The sequence below is a fragment of the Phalacrocorax carbo genome, chromosome 3 (genome assembly GCF_963921805.1).
Source record: "Phalacrocorax carbo chromosome 3, bPhaCar2.1, whole genome shotgun sequence".
In the NCBI taxonomy this organism is placed as follows: domain Eukaryota; kingdom Metazoa; phylum Chordata; class Aves; order Suliformes; family Phalacrocoracidae; genus Phalacrocorax; species Phalacrocorax carbo.
The window spans coordinates 9,402,611-9,418,985 of NC_087515.1; the positions used below are offsets into that span (position 1 = coordinate 9,402,611).

General features: G+C 37.9%; 1 protein-coding gene across 1 annotated transcript in view; it reads left to right on the forward strand.

Moving 5' to 3' along the window:
* The first annotated feature begins 412 nt into the window (after positions 1-412).
* Positions 413-16,375, forward strand: part of WDR64 (WD repeat domain 64) — a 77,501-nt gene continuing 61,538 nt past the window's right edge. Inside the window, exons 1-5 of the mRNA XM_064445464.1 lie at positions 413-563; positions 1,258-1,388; positions 9,241-9,343; positions 9,799-9,902; positions 13,509-13,538. Coding sequence (XP_064301534.1) covers positions 413-563; positions 1,258-1,388; positions 9,241-9,343; positions 9,799-9,902; positions 13,509-13,538 — 519 coding nt within the window. The remainder of the gene's footprint in view (positions 564-1,257; positions 1,389-9,240; positions 9,344-9,798; positions 9,903-13,508; positions 13,539-16,375) is intronic.

Consider the following 16,375-nt stretch of genomic DNA (forward strand, 5'->3'; position numbering starts at 1 on the left):
ATATTGCTGAAGCAGTGCCAGCTGTAGCAGAATTGGACCCTGATGAAATCCTTGCCTGGCTTTGGAAGTGAGAAAGTTCATGCCTGTTCAAACACCAATTGCATGAGAGACCATCAAATAATCTCACGTGCCAGGTTATTAGTGATCTTGGTTTGTGATATAGGGCTGCTCAGTGAGTAGGATTCTATGATGTAATAGGGGTTGTGACATCAACAGTTCACTAGTATGTTTGCCAGCTTGAGATGCTAAGCCACAGTTGCCTCTCTTTTATTATGTAGTGCTTGGTATACCCGTCATACAGCTGCATCTCATATGAACTCATGTGGGAGTTTAAGATTTAAGGGACAAAACAAGGCTTGGACCAGACTGTAAGAAGAGCTCTCCCTCTTACCCTGTCCTCTGTTAATAAAGGATGACTGAAAGGAAGGATTGTGATGAGGAGAGTTGCTCTGCTTTTGAAGTGCAAGATTTCAAGAATGCTTTGGAGCAGTTCCAGAAACTAGTAGAAAAAACGGTTACCCAGAAGACAAAGGAGAGATTAGGCCTGTATATAGAAGATGAGGGTAAGAGATACTCTTTCTGATGGAAAAATGTAATTTTCCTATGGAGAGGAGGTGTCACAGAGACAAGACTATAAGAAAGTATTCAAATTAATGTTCAAGCTGTGACTTCTTGATTTTTACATGAAATAGGCAGATTGTGTTATGAGAATGCTTTTCCCCTCCTGTTAGGAGTTCTGGTCAAATTATAATGCTATGGTGATTGCTCACAAAATATAATTGGCAGAGTTGCCACATATACAAGTTAGCAGGATGCTGTTTCTAGTGATCTGCAAGAGCACAAACCCAATGAATTTTGTAAATCTAGTTGCTTAATTGTAAATAACCAGGGCAAAGTATTGCTTTTCTCAAAGCAAGTGGCTACTGCTTCATGAAATGCACCATTCAGGTTCAGATCAACAAACCAGAACTGTGGTGTGAGAGTAAGGGAAGAAAGAAGAGGTGAGAATTTTTCACCTATTCTTTTATCTATCTGTTTCCTGTCATGTAACGCAAATCAGGTCGTTTTGAGAAGACTGAACGTTAAGACTGAACTTTTTTGGTTTTTTGCAAAATGCTTTAGTGAATACAGTGTGAGAAGCTGGAACTTGCATGCTATTGATATTGAAGGAGAAATAAAGCAGGAGGTAGGGACAATAAGGAAGGAAGCTGTACCATGCCAGTTTTTAAGTCTGTGGATGTTGTTCCTCCCATACAGATGAGATAGACTATGATAAGTTCTGTACAACCACACAGATGCTTTTTGGTCCAGAAGTCAAGGAACATAATATTAAGGCCTTTTTCAGGAAGATTAGCAACAACCTTGATGCCAGGACAGAATGGTGTGAGGTAAGGATTCCTAAAATTTATCAAATATAATCAATTAATTGGAATCTTAAAAAGTAATGGTATTAAGCTGTTGATTATGTGTTGTTCATGAGTCTGTTGTTAATGAGGGCCATGGCATAATGGGGCACTTCCATGGCATTACTTATCCAGGCTACCACTGATTTCCTAAAAAAAAAAATATTTGAAAAACAGATATTCCTTAGAAGCTAGAAAATTAGATAAAATGTGTTGTTCTCATTGATCTAGACAAAAGCTAAATTGAAGAACTGGCTTAGAATACCTTACTCATTGCTATGTTATCCTACCCAAGAAGTGACATTTAATTTTAGCAAGTTGAGAAAGAGGCTCCACGTTTAGCTTTATAGTAAATAATTTAGAAATTTGCATGCGTCCATTTGTTTATTAATTAATTTGTTAATTTGTTGCAAGTTTCCAGAGAAGACATTTGAAGATAGGAGGGTAAAATCTGTATCTGTCTTTGGAATTCCTCTTGTGAAATTTGAGTGGTGATATCGATTCTGGTATGTGCCTTGAGGGTTGAAGGAGTTTGTATTATTATAAAATTTAGCTCTTTCTAGCTTGTGTTATTCTGTGCCCTATGCTATTATGATTTTAGTTTAAGTAAGAAAAATCCTATGCCTCTAGCACCAAAACCTGGAATGTGAAACTTGAGTGCCAGAAGGTCAGTATTCAGTGTAAGTAGAAGTGGTAAATATGAAAATATTCCCTAGAGAAATCCCTAACCTATTTTACCAGAGTGAGTACTAGTTCTTTCAGGCCATTATGTCAGTGAAACATTAAGTATGGAAAACATTTGCTGAGCCCTGCCTTTCCCCGCTTTTTCACGAGGGTAAACAGGTGGGTATTTTGCAAATGACAACATTGTCTCCACAAGCTTTTTGCTAAGATTGCAGATTTTCTGCTGACTATCTCTGGCTAATTTCAGACCTCTAAATATATCATGCAAACCAGCTTAACACATGGGAGAATCCATTTGCTAATTCTAGCAAATTCTTGCTCATACTGTGCTGGTTACAAAATCAGTCCAGTAATTTCAGCAAGCAAGACTAATTTTTATTCCAAATATGTATGATTTTTCTTATTCCACTCTTTCAGCTCTGAAGGGTGTCTGTCCTTATAAAGGCATGCCACTGGAGGTCTAATAAGAAAGGTTAATTAGAATTAATTCAATAAAGCCTGGGTAGGTTACATTTTTCTTTGTAGGTGAACTACTTTCCTACCCCTATCCGTTTGGTACATCAGTTGAACTTACAAATCAAAATTCTTATTAAATATTAATTATGCCACACTGGTTTACATGAGTTGAGGAAGTTGGCCCCTGTTCTCTCTGAACCAAGATCCTTGAGCCTATTATGTAGATGCACATGAATGCATGTTAAAGTATAACCTAAATAAATAAAAACATTTTTCCTGCTTGTTTTGTGAAAGAGACTGAGTTGTCTACCAGAACTTCGTATCCTCAAGCAAAATTTGATATACTAGGTTCCTGACAAGGCAGTAGGATCTGGAGCATGGAGCCAGAGTACGTCCAGGTCTTCTCCTGAGCTACTTCACTGATATGCATTGGCCTCAGGCTTCCTGACAAACTGCAAAATCTTTTATGACTACAGTACACAAATTGTGCTCTGAGGATAAGTTTATCTTTAGCTAAACCATCAGAAATGCTTCCTCTCTCTCTTTTCTTTCTTCTCTTTTCTCTCTTTCCTCTGCTTTCCTCTCCTTTCCTCTCCTTCCCATTCCCCTTCTCACAGGGATAAATCTGCCCATTACTTTAAATTGGAAGCATTAGAGGTATGCCAGTGTTTTAATAGAGTATGTTAACCAGAGAATTCTGTATGTATTATTTGAGTCTGTAGATGGGTGAAATTTAATCCATTTTTCTGTCTCTAATGGTGGTAAATAGCAAGTCTTTGTGTAAGAATGAGGTAACTATAAAATAGATCTGCTTTACCCTCCTGCTTCTGGCTATAGTTTTAAGGATTTTCTATGCCAGAGTTGCAACTGCATTCTGTGTTTAGTATCCCTTGATGGACTTGTAATCTACCGATTTGTAAATTACTTCTGAACTCACCTAAAAAGGATACTTCCATAGCATCCACAGTTTTACACATTTTGTGAAAAAGTACTTTATCTTGTTTCTTTTAAACACAGTGCTTTTTTTTTTTTTTTTGTAACGAGAAATTGTGAATACTTGCTCTAGAAAAGTATCTTTTATTAAGGTATTTCCAATGGATAATGTTTCAAGCAACTGTTCTATAAAACTGACCGATTTTTACATTGTTAGAGCCAATCTGTACCAAAAGCATCCATGATCATATGTTACTACACGATTTTGTTTGGTTGGTTTCTACCTGAAGGCAGAATTGTACAGATGGAACATAACTTCCAGCACACAGTAACTTTCCTGCGACAGCATAGGTAGCAGTGCATATATGGCAAGCCCTTGCTGTACTTAAAGCCATAAGACAAGGTATTACGAAGTGGCAAGAACTATAAATTCATCTGCATATTTCCATTTTATATTACACTGGAACATCATGAGATGGAAATTAATCCATGATGGAAGTGGTAACTCAGTTATGAAGTAGGCAAAGATCAGGCTATTTGAATCAGTTTCAGTCTGACATTGATTTCTTTACCTTCACATGGCCTTAAGCAGCACAGTTTGGAATATAATACTGCATTGAAAAGCTGCAGTGAGTTTTTAACTTTTTTGGTGTTATTTCCATTTAGCAGGAAATCTGATGGTGATATGTATTACAAGCTATCTATATACTATGGAACATAAATCTAAGCTTCTTTCAGGACAAAGGATAAGATTTGTTTTATGGGTAGGCTGGGTATAGAGAAAGAGGTGAAAACTGAATTAAGAAAACTGATGACTCCTGGAATTCTCCAGTTTTAGCTTACACTGAAACAGAATAATTGTTGCATTGATCATCTGACTGTTGTCTAAGCCCAATTTATATCAACCATAACTTCAGCATCAGCTTTTGATCTACTATAATTGTGGTAACATCCTATTGTGATGGTTGGATCAAAACAGGTATTTCCTGGCTTATTTGAATGAGTTCTACTAAAATAAAGTGTTATTGGTTTGTATCCTACATATTATGAGGTGGTGATCTCTTTAAATTTTTTCTCTGACTAATTCCACAGTTTCAAAATGGTCCAGGTAATCCTGGAGAGTTACTAATGTCAGGAATGAAGCCAGTGTTCTTTGTTGTTCTGACTATGCCACAGGCTTATAAGTGTAGCTGCACTACAGCTCTACAGTCTCCTCATCTCTGTTTCACCTCTTGACATTCAAAGATGTACACATCTACTTACTGGTGAGGATCATAGACCTTTTTTTTTCTTCCTCCCATATCTGTAGCTCTTCCTCTTTTTAAATTTTTTTTTTGTTTTTAAGATGACTCAATTTAACACTTCACCAGCCTACATCCCACTTGCTTTTCTCATCCTCCTTAGCCTTTTCATTCCTTTTATGTGAAACTTGACTTCTTCTGGAGGGAAAAAAAAAGTGAATCTGCTCCTTTACATGCTTGAAAATTCTATTGAAATGATAATTGGCCATTTAAGACTGGGAAATATTTTGGGTATTCTAGTTAAGACCAGCTGTTGTTCGAGAGAGATGGTGAAAGAGACAGATATGCCTCCTTTACCTGATACATTAATTCTTATTATGTTCATTAACCTATGAGTTATGTTAGACAAATCACATTTATAAACAGCAACTTGGATATATCATTAATTATCCCCTGTGAAGAATATAAGTTGCCTTGACCTTGCTCCAGCTTCCTTTATATCACTTAATTTTTCAAATGTATCATTGATAACACTTACTTTCTGTAACTTCCTAAATAACCATCATGGTTTCTGCTGTCTGCGCTCCAGTTTTCTAATGATTTTTTTCTAAAAGGGCTATATTTCATCCCTGTTCTTCTGAGTTCCCCTGCTGCTTTTGGCACTGTTGAGCATGTCCTCAGTCTTGAAAGTCAAGGAGGAGGGATATACGTCACTTGGTTCCTTTGATATTTCTCTTTTATCACATCTGTCTCTCCCCTGCCCTGCTTTCCCCAAACTCTATCCCTGACCCTTTGTTCCTCTCTTCCTATTCTCACAGATCTAACGTTTTCAAATTTACCTCTCCATATCTGGCCTCTCTTTATCTTGACAAAATCTTCCAAATATATTTCCATGGCCTAAAAGGTCATGGCCTTGTGTGAATGTTCCTATTTCCTTGTCTTCCTGATGTTTCTCTCTTTCAAGTACCTCCATGTTCAAGGGTTTCCTAAGTTTCCAGCAGTCTCCTCAACAATATACCCATACTCAAAGGACATTTTTTTATTAAAAAAAAAAACACATTAATGTACTTTTAAATCTCTTTAGTTAAATTAGGATCTAGCCTTAGTCTTTTACTGGCTTCAAAATTTAAAAGACCTATCCTGGACAGTCTAACAGTTGTCATTTATCAGTGACTTGAGAAACTGACCTCTGCATCTCTTTTGCAAATGTAGTTTACTTTTTGAAAGCTCAATTATTTTCAGCGGCAAACATCTGAAGGATGTGTAAATTGCATTTTGCTTCATCTTTTATACTCTTTGTCAACCTCTGGTAGACATTATGGGGTGGGGCTTTCTGGGATCCCCCGTGTCCGTGTTGGAACCAGCAGAAGCCATTTATGCAGCTGTATGGGATTTCAAAGGTGCCCTTTCTTTGGGCAGTGTTCTGCCAGCCGGACAGAAGAAAAAGATCAGATGTGGCACTGCCTCGTGTCTACAGGAAGCATGACAGGACACACCTGGATGTCTCACAGAGAACTTCCACCTCTTTGCTTTAGGGCAGCTACTGGCCTAGGCCAGCAACTGCATCCAGCATCCTCAGGAGTGACCTGATACCAAGTCAGTCTACCATTAAAAAGTCCTCCCACCAAAATCTTAGTCCGCAGAAGAGTAAATGGCCTGCTCTCCACTGTCTGGAAAATGGGAACATATGCTTAAGAAAGTAAAATATCAGTCTTATCTTCACTAAGGGTGAGAGAAAGGGTCCATAGAAGTGCAGGACAACTAGCCTCACCTCGATTCTTGGTGAAGGTGATGGAGCAACTAATTCTGGAAACCATTTCCAAACACATGTAGGACAAGAAGGTGATCAGGACTAGTCAGCATGGATTTACAAAGGGGCAATCATAGCAATCATGCTTAACCAACCTGATAGGATTCTACAGTGAGGTGACTAGCTAGGTGCATAAGGGGAGAGCAGTGGATGTTGTCTACCTCAAATTTAATGTTTTTGATGCTGTCTCCCATAACATACTTGGAGACTTGCTGACAATGTATGGGTTAAATAAGCAGGCAGTGAGGTACAAAGAATATTGGCTGAACCCCTAAATGATACAAAACCCAGCTGGAGTCAAGCCACTAGTGGTATATGCCAGCGGTCAGTACTGGAGTCAGTACCATTTAACGTCTTCATTAACGACCTGGGCAATGGGAAAGAGTGCACCTTCAGCAAATTTGCAAATACAGAACTGGGAGGAGTGGCTGGTAGACCAGAGGGTTGTGCTGCTGCCACTCAGAGGGACCTCAACAGGGTGGACAATTGGGCTGACAGGAACCTCATGAGGTTCAACAAGAGAAGTGTGAAGTCCTGTACCTGGGGAGGAATAATCCCATGCACCAGCATATACTAGTGACAAACCGGTTGAGAAGGAACTCTGCACAAAAGACCTTTGGTGCTCTGAATGTGAGCCAGCTATGTGCCCTTGTAGCAAAGAAGGCCATCAGCATCCTGGGCTGGTTTAGGAAAAGAATTGCCAGCAGGTCAAATGTGGTGATCCTTCCTTTCTGTTCAGGACTTGAGACCACATCTGGAGTACAGTGTCCAGTACAAAAGAGATATGGAGCTACTGGAACGAGTCCAGTGAAGGGCTACTTAGATGATTAATGAGCTGGAGCACCTCTCATATGAGGAAAGGTTAGGAGAGCTGAGACTGTTTAGTCTGGAGAAGAGAAGATGCTTAACTTGTGTGTAAATACCTAATGGCAGGGGAAAATGAAGGAGAGGCAGACTCTTCTTCATAGTGCCCACGGACAGGGCAAGAGGCAATGGGCACAAATTGAAACACATGAAATTCCATTTCAACACAAGAAAACAATTTTTTATCATGAAGGTGATCAGACACTCAGCAGGTTTCCCAAAGAGTCTGTGGAGTCTCTATCCTTAGAAGTATTCAAAACCCAGCTGAACATGGTCCTGGGCAACTTGATGTAGCTGACCCCCTTGGAAAGGGGGATTGAGCTAAATGATCCTGAGATGTCCTTTCAACCTCATGACTCTGTGATTTTGTGATTCTGTAACACTGTCTTCATACATATTATGGAAACTACATACATATTATGGAAACCTGCTACAAGAATATTAATTGATCATAGTCGAAAGAGTACACCCTTAATTTTGGGCAGGAAACACTCCAGTATAATGTTGTAACTACACCAATTCTTTCAGAATCATTCTATTTAATACTAAACAATTGGGGGACATAAAACAGTGAAAATCAACTATGAAGTTGCTGTAACATGAAAACCAGTCCATATGTATGAATTGCTAGTGTTACCAGTTATTGATTCATCTGGATATTGTGAAGATTATGTTATTAACACTTTGCAGAAGGAACACACACCTGGGATATAGGATGCTAAGTCTCATATCCTGGCTGGATACAGGATGGAAAGACAAGGTGATATTACACAAAACTAGAAAGAGGAATGTAAGGGCCTATAATAGACTGGTGATGTATTGACTGATGATGTGTGATAGGTAATAATTGTCTGCATGGTAAGGAGGGAGCTCTGACGTGAAAGATTAAGAGTAATGTTGTGTAAGAAATTTTTTTTTAAGATATACATCTGAATCTCTCAAAGAATAAAAATGGGAGTTCTGTTGTATACCATGAAAAATGTTGAACTAGAAAAAAAGTGCAAAGTTTCATCCTGCATCCAAAGGGGCATTGCTTTTAGAACTCATGAAAGAGAGTGAGTATATATAATGTCTGTAACATGAGAAAGGAGATTAAAAAACATCTGTACAGCTGCGTGGGGCTGAACTAATTTCCTGTGGAAATGACTAACCTACTCTTGGGTATAGAGCTTGCAGTCTAGAGAGCATTTCAGCTGAAGTATTGTCACAACCTGGAACAGAAGTGAGATATTTACCTGAATATCCTGTCTGGGGATCTCCAGCATGATCAGCACAAATGGAACACTGCCAGGCTTTGGGAGATGGCTGAAAAAGGATTTTTAAAAATGGACTTTCTATACAATTTTTTTTTCAGGCAAATGGGAATCTACATATCTTCATGGAAAAGCTCTTCTCTGTAGGCTAAACACTATGCTACTTTGTATCTCTCAGTTTATAGAGAAATCTGTTCTGTCTGCCTTTTACTGTTTTTTCTTCGAGCTGACGTCTAGCTGAGGAAGCACAAGTAGGTAAAACTGGAAAAAGGAAATTGAAGATGGCTATTTATAAACACTTGTTACAAGGCAAAGTTGTACTAACAGCTTTATCAATTAGGTGGTTTTTATTCCTCGAAGCCCTGTGTATGCTGGCTTCTTTCCAAACAGTGAAGAATGGTTGTGCCTCAGTAGCAGGTCTCAGCAATCTAAAGTCATATTGACAGCTAATGGCTAAGGCAAATAATACCAGGAACTTATTCAAAGAATATTAAATGATGAAAACATCAGATAAATATTTTACTTTATACATATAAACATATACTCCAGTAGATTTGTCATAGATTGCTTCTTTTGTTCTATTTTGTTTTGTTTAGATTTTTGGCTATTTCACAGAAGAAAATAATGCCATGTCTTCCCAGCTGAAAGAAGAAAACACGATTTTCCTTATATCTGAAAAGCAGCAGATTACTCATAGAGGTGACATACTTCATTTTGTATCCAAAAGATTTCATGTCCGTCTTCGCTTATTATTCATGCTTCGTCTTCTTATGTGTTCCAGAATATATGTTTTTTTACTAAATTTATGTCTGAAGTCTCCACTGCTGCCTTGCCCAGTTCTCCATTTTCCTATGTTACTTTGAAATTATGAATTTGTCTGACTCAGACTATTTATTTATGCAGTTATTCTTTGCCTTTCTGTATTTTTAAATAATGTAGAAAGAACTAGCACATCTGTAATGTATTAATGATATTTAGAAATGCAACATGACTATTTAAATCAAGTCTAGGATAATCTATGATATAATACATTAGTGCCTTGTTGTTGGTACAAATATGGATTTCAGGAAGAGAAAATGCTCTTGATATTATGGTTCTATTTGTTTAGATTTTCTGTGTGTGTAAGATGAAGCGTAATATTTTGTCATTGACAGTTGTCAAGAGACAAGATGTGATTATGGGTATAGTGAAGGTGCCCCATCTGGATTTCACAGTAACATCCTCTCAGAAAGGAGTGCTAACAATTTTTAACAATCAGGTATTTCTGACAAACTTTTTTATTATTCCATTACAGAGTATATATGGGAACCAAGTGAACGGTTATCTAGCATGCAAATTTACCCATAAAAAAGAGCTAGATATCTTTTTTAATTAAAGTTAACTTTTTCTATATTTTTAAGTACAGTACAAAATATATATTGTTATTTTCAGTTATAAACAGTCCACAGAAGCTGATAGAAAGTAGAGATAGCTAATAAAATACATTCTTAGCAGAAGGTAGTTTAATAGAAAATAATCGGCATTTCTTTTTAGAAAAAGCTTCCCTTAATGCAAAACATGCTATTGCAATTAACTTTTGCATATACAGTGGAAACCAGAGAATAAACTATTTTCTACAGCTGCTGAAAATACCTAGAATGGAGAGAAACATTTATCAGTTGCTTGCAAAGAAGAGTTATTCAATACAGCAACATTTAGAAGCTTGAAAGCCTAACTGAAGCAGTAACACTGCTTCAGAGTTACTCCCCTCATCAGGAAAGTGTAAGGAGAGCGGTACCATTTTAGGTAGAACTTCAGGCTCAAGATGCTGTTAGGGTAGATTTTTTAAATTACTCTCCCAGATGATTATATTACTATTTGGAGGTATGCACTTCTAGATGCTATGATGTACATCACACATCTATGCTTATTGCCACTTTATATTTGTACGTTTAATACAACCAGTTTATTAAAAATTGTTTCAGATGATGCAGTAAGCCTGTAAAGCAGCACTAATGCTTTCTAGAGGTTTCAGCTAATTAGTGCTTAATGCTTATGACAGGAGCATGTAAAGCAAGAAAGGACTCTTGTGGATGATAAACAACAAAGCAGTACTGCAGTTTTGGTAAATACGGAAATAATTTCTCTGAAAGCCTCTGTCCTCCAGAGCATTATCCCTCTTACATACCTGCAAAAAATAATTTCACAGAGTATATTGTTAAAAATAGCTCTCTTGCTCACCCCCCACCTCCCCGTGCTGTTTTCAAGTTGAATTGCTGCCTCTTCATAGACTAGACTGATGTCACTTTGACATCAGGGACTGCAGTGTAAGTGATTTTACACCCAGCTGCTTAATGCAGTGAGTTAAAGACCTCGAACCTGACTTAAAAAACTGTATGTTCTGAAAATGACTAAGGCATTATGACAGCAGTCTTTTACTCATTATATGATCTATGATTTCAGTTGATCTGAGCAAATGAATTTTGACTTCATTAGAATCGCTCTGATGCATCTTTATGCAAGGAAGAGAAAACTCTAGTTCTTTAACATTGCAGTCGTTTGAGTTCTGCTGCTGGAATATCACTTCACATCACAAAGGCAAATACAGTCGGAACCTTTTGCATCATTCTTCTTCTCTTGAAGAGCAAGCATTTAAAGAAACCTGGCCTTAAAATCTCAGCTAGTGAGTTGGTTTGTCTAGTTTGGCTTTGCAACATATTGGTAAGGGAATATGAAGATGCTTGCCCTGAAGGTGCTGCTTTGTGGGACTTGTGCTCTGGGTGAAGGGGTGAAAATATGAGTTCATGAGCACTGCATTGACAAATAGACAGAGGGGCTTGGTTTTGTATAATTGTTGCATTTTTAAAGTGCAGATTATTAAACACATGGTGTTCTTGGATGCACATATATCCCACATAGGTCAGCATGTTCCATGTACATGAATGAATAATATTTGGTCTGATATAATTAGTGAATCTAATATAATACAGAATTTAACTGTGCCATTTCTGGGGCATTTGAGTAGTAAGAAACATACAGGTGGAGGAAGAGGTGGGGCCATATTCTATTTATACACCCTGGTGTAAATTGATGTCCAGTGCAGCCAAGCTTTCCACAAGATCAGCTTAGTATTATCCTCTTTGCTGTTTGGAAAGCAAATATAAATTGACAATTTCCTTAATGGTTGTGTTATGTCCTTGGAGTTAGTTGACAATCTAGATGAGTTTTTATTTGATACTTGGTAGAATCTGACAATAGTTAAAACTTAAAAAAACACCAACTCTAATTTACAAATAAGAATAGGAACATTAAAGAGGTCACAAACCATCACACATCTTGTCGATATATTAAACTTCAGTTAAATAACAATGAATCAGATTTTTTATCAGCAAATAATTAGTGTCAGTCATGTTAGATGGCATTAAGAATGCTTAATTTAGTCTGTATACAACAGGATAGTTTCAAAATCATCTCCTATTTCACCAGTAACAGGCTCCCATCATCCGCTACATAAATTGCTAGTGAATCTAATTATTGTCTAAAAGAGGGCTTGGAGATGTTTTGCTAACCCTGGTTGCTGTTATAAGAAATCCCATGTTCTCTGACATATCTGCAGCTACCGGAAACTGAAGTGAAGGCAAAGAAATATTCATTTGTAGACTAGCAGGTTCTCTATTTGAGGGCTAAGCATTGCTTTCTGCAACAGATGTGGACCTAATATGCTTCAACACCTGTATGCAGCTCTGCATTATTAGCCATTTCTTGCTTACTCTAGAAGATGAGACAGATAGTTACCCTTTTCAGGATCTCAGACATGGCTGCTGCCTTGATCAGTACAGAAGACCTGTAGGAGTAGGCAGCCTTAAGGAAAATTCTCTGTGCATGGTCTAGGTAATAGTACTGCAAATAAAGCCAAATCTGATAACAGTGCGTGGATGTTAGACGCTTGATTAACAATAGTTTTAAACTCTGCTCAAAGACTGTCCATGTGATGACACTGGGCATCACACTTCTATGGGAAACAATACTTTGACCCTAGATTCTTGGTTTATGAAATGTGGACTTGCTGGGATGGGAATGAGGCATGACTGATTTATTACTAAAGATGCACAGTGGCAAGAGGAAGTGAGAGAGCAGCTGTGGGTGTTTCAGAAGGGAAAAGGTTGAAACTGCTTTTGAAAACTGAATAGTATTTTTGGTAAAGGACAAAGAAGGTTACCCTGTCTCTACTGGATGATGGTGATATGTATGCCTACCACTCTGACTGTAAACACTTTAGGTTTCGAGTCACGTGCTATGCTGTCCACCAATAGTTAACTTTGCTGAAAGATGCTGTACCAATATGGGTATTCCTAATTGCAGCCTAACATGCTACCTCTAGTTGGTATTTTGCTGGCACTAGTTGACACGTTTTTCTGGGCCAGCATTAGCCTGGGTTTCTGTATGCCACATCCTACCTCGTACAGGAGATGAGGCTGTCCCAGCTGTGAAGGACCATGAGAAGCACAGTTCCCTGAGAAGAACAGTTGTTCCATACTCCACTGTAAAAAATAGCTATTTTTTTCACTTACTTTGCTCATGCCGACATCTCAATTAAAAAAAAAAAACTCCAAAACCAAACAAACAAAAAACCAAAACCCCAAAACAAACAAACAAACAAACCATGAAGAAACTGTGAGAGAAAGAGGAGGTTTAAGTTCCTCACTATATATAAGGGAACAGACAGTAAGTAGATTAAAGGTCTTTCTCAGAAGACCTTAGCCACGAACTGTTTCCATTGTATTATTGTTCTGTTCTTCCTGTGATATAGGAGAGCTGACTGTGTTCAGACTTTTAATTTAATTGCTAACTTGTTATTGTGACAATATATTTTTGGTTTTTTCAGATGAAGGTTCTGGCAACCACAACTGTTCAAGTAAGTTAATTTCCCTCCTTCTCTTAAATCATTTGAATTACAAATCAACAGGTACTAACGTGAAATAATTAGAAACTGAGCATTATTCTAATGCTACTTCCAACCTTGAGACTTTTGCATAATTTGGCATAGGGTCCCATAGGTCAGCCAGATTCAATTAATTCCTTTCCATTATAGAAACAATTGGGTAACTGGATTTCTTTCCTCTGATAAAAAGAAACCTCAGATAAATGCTGCTTTTTCTACCAAACTACCCTTTACCCATTACCTTTCCAGAATTTTTTCTTCTAAGTTCCAACACTTTAATCATCATTGTAAAATTTAAATAAGAAAAATTATAAGCTTGTTAGTGAAAAACAGTCCTACGTCTTGCTAGGTAGATTGGCTGGCTACACAGAATATACTTTAAAAGATCATTTTTATCCTGGAAGTATCACTGCAGATTTTAGGAAATGAGCTTCCTTCACATGACCTGCAGACAAGAGAACTGTCATCAGTCTTAACAAAGTGACATGACCCCTTGCCCTAAAAGTCCATGTAGGTATCTTGTGCCAGGGGGCAGTGCATTTTGTTAATTATCTCTCACATATTGTGGATGTTCTAAAATGCAGTAGAAATACTCCAAACCACAGGCCCTACTACTCCAACTCAGAAAACAGCTCTGGGCCCAAGTTGCATTTACTTTGTTGCAAGGACTAATCTGACCTGTGGAGTCAATGCAGAGATTGATAAACTCTGGTAAACTGTATTTTTTTTTCTGGTTACTCTGGTAAATTTTGCAAAACATTCTTGGGGCCTACCGACTTTTGGAAACTTTGACTAGAATCAGCTTAGAGCTTCTCCTACAGCTGTGTTACAGGAGTAGATTTTAGTAGTTTGTTCCTGCTTTTGCAGAAAGTTGTAGGAACAACTTCCTTCCCCAGCCCAAATATGCCAAGGTAGGATGAGAACAATGTTTGGTGCTTGTCCCCAGAGATGCCAAGGGGAAGAAGCTAGAGCACCAGCCTGATGCTGCAGTGGGCAGTATGCGGCTGCAGGGTCATCTTCCTCTCTGATCACTAAGCACTAATCTTAGAATGATTCCTAGGTGGATGTGGAGGTCTTTTTCCTGCAGCAGTAGGACTATACTTGGCAGCAATGGCAGAATTAGGCCCTGTTGAAGGGTATCTCTGCCATAAAAAATGTGAAAGGAGGTTATGTTTAACCCAAAGGTATCTCTCAGTATTATGGTCTAATACCAAAACTGTTAGGATTGTGATTCCAAACAGATAAAATACCAAAACTCATAGTTTTAGTATCTATGAATAACACTGTTTAGTACCTGTGAGCACCCACTCCTGTTCAGCTCTGCACCAGATCTGTGTGGCCTAGCCTGATCTGCTGTCTCTGTTGTCATGTGCCACTCTCCCATCCTTTCTCACCTGAGATGTTGCCGCTTTTTCAGCCTTTTCTAAGAAAAGGAAGAAGTGGGTTAGAAATACTTTGGATTCCTCTCCCTTGGGATGGAGGGTCACTGCTGCTGGGGATCACTGGATCAGTTGGGATTATTACTGCTGAACGTGGCAGTCTCTGATACAGGGTGTAAAGTCTTTCAGGGGAAAATCTTTGGCTTCCCAGGGACATTTATTGACTGGGGAGCTGCCGGTTAGTGAACAGATAAGAGAAACCCATGTTCACAACCTTATGAAATCCTTCTGGCTCTGTGTCTGAAAGATTTAATGATATTTGTTGATGTTGTGTTACTTTGTTGTTGTTGTTATATTCACTTTTTTGGTATCAGGATTGTGAAATTTTCAGGTGGTACTTAAAAATGACCCACTTCTGCTTGCTGCTCTGCCTTGTCTTAAGGAATAGGTGATCTTATTTAACATTCTTATTTAAGTGCTTGCAGTGAACAATCCTGTCCTTAGCCAATTTACTTTCTTCACATCCTCCCTCTAACTACTGCACTGAAAATAGAATTAAAATGGCTAATACTGGGCTTGAGGTTGAACTTTTTGATGGTTGTTAAAAGATTTTCATGCTTGCAGAACACAATATTTTAAGCTATTTTGTTCTTAAAATGGAAATTCTATACCCTTATCCCAAATCACAATGAAATAAAATTCTGGATTATTTCGAGAGAATGAATTTCACTTTCCAGACAGTTGAAATATATGATGCTGCTAAATAATTAACTTGGGAATTCTTTGAAAGAGACATCTCTAGAATTGGGTTGGGTGTTTTTATTTTAAAGTATGCTTATTAAAACTGAAGCTTAGCATTTTAATAGCTTTTACCTAAACACTTATTAAAAATCAAAAGCCAATATCTTACGTGAGTGTAAATCATCACCCATGATTAAAGATACGGTCAACTATAGTAGTTGAAAACCTCAGCACCAAATAGTTATGATGCACAACTATGAAAAATACCTCATGATTAATTTCTGAATTGCTAAAGAGAGAAAGCTGCCTTTACCTTACAGGGCTTACAGTTCTTTTTTTTCAGATCTGCAGAAATAACAGTTCATTCTTTTCTCACTGCAATTATTATGCCATTTTCATCTGTTTGACATCAACATCAGTACTCTCACTATATAGTCAATTAAGCTATATATTTGTAGGCATCTTTGTGCAAATGAAGTAAGATACTGAATTCAGAGATAAGTTATCAGGCTCCAAACCTACCATCCATTGATAAACAATGACGTGTGTTGAGGGCGGCTAACAAATTGCAGAATAATCCTTAGGTTCCTCTACCCTCTACCATTCAGTGTCCTCATTCTTAAGGTGTTTCAGAACAGACACTTGCTCAACCACAGCAACAGAGGTCTTGGCCCTCAGGATATTAACCCA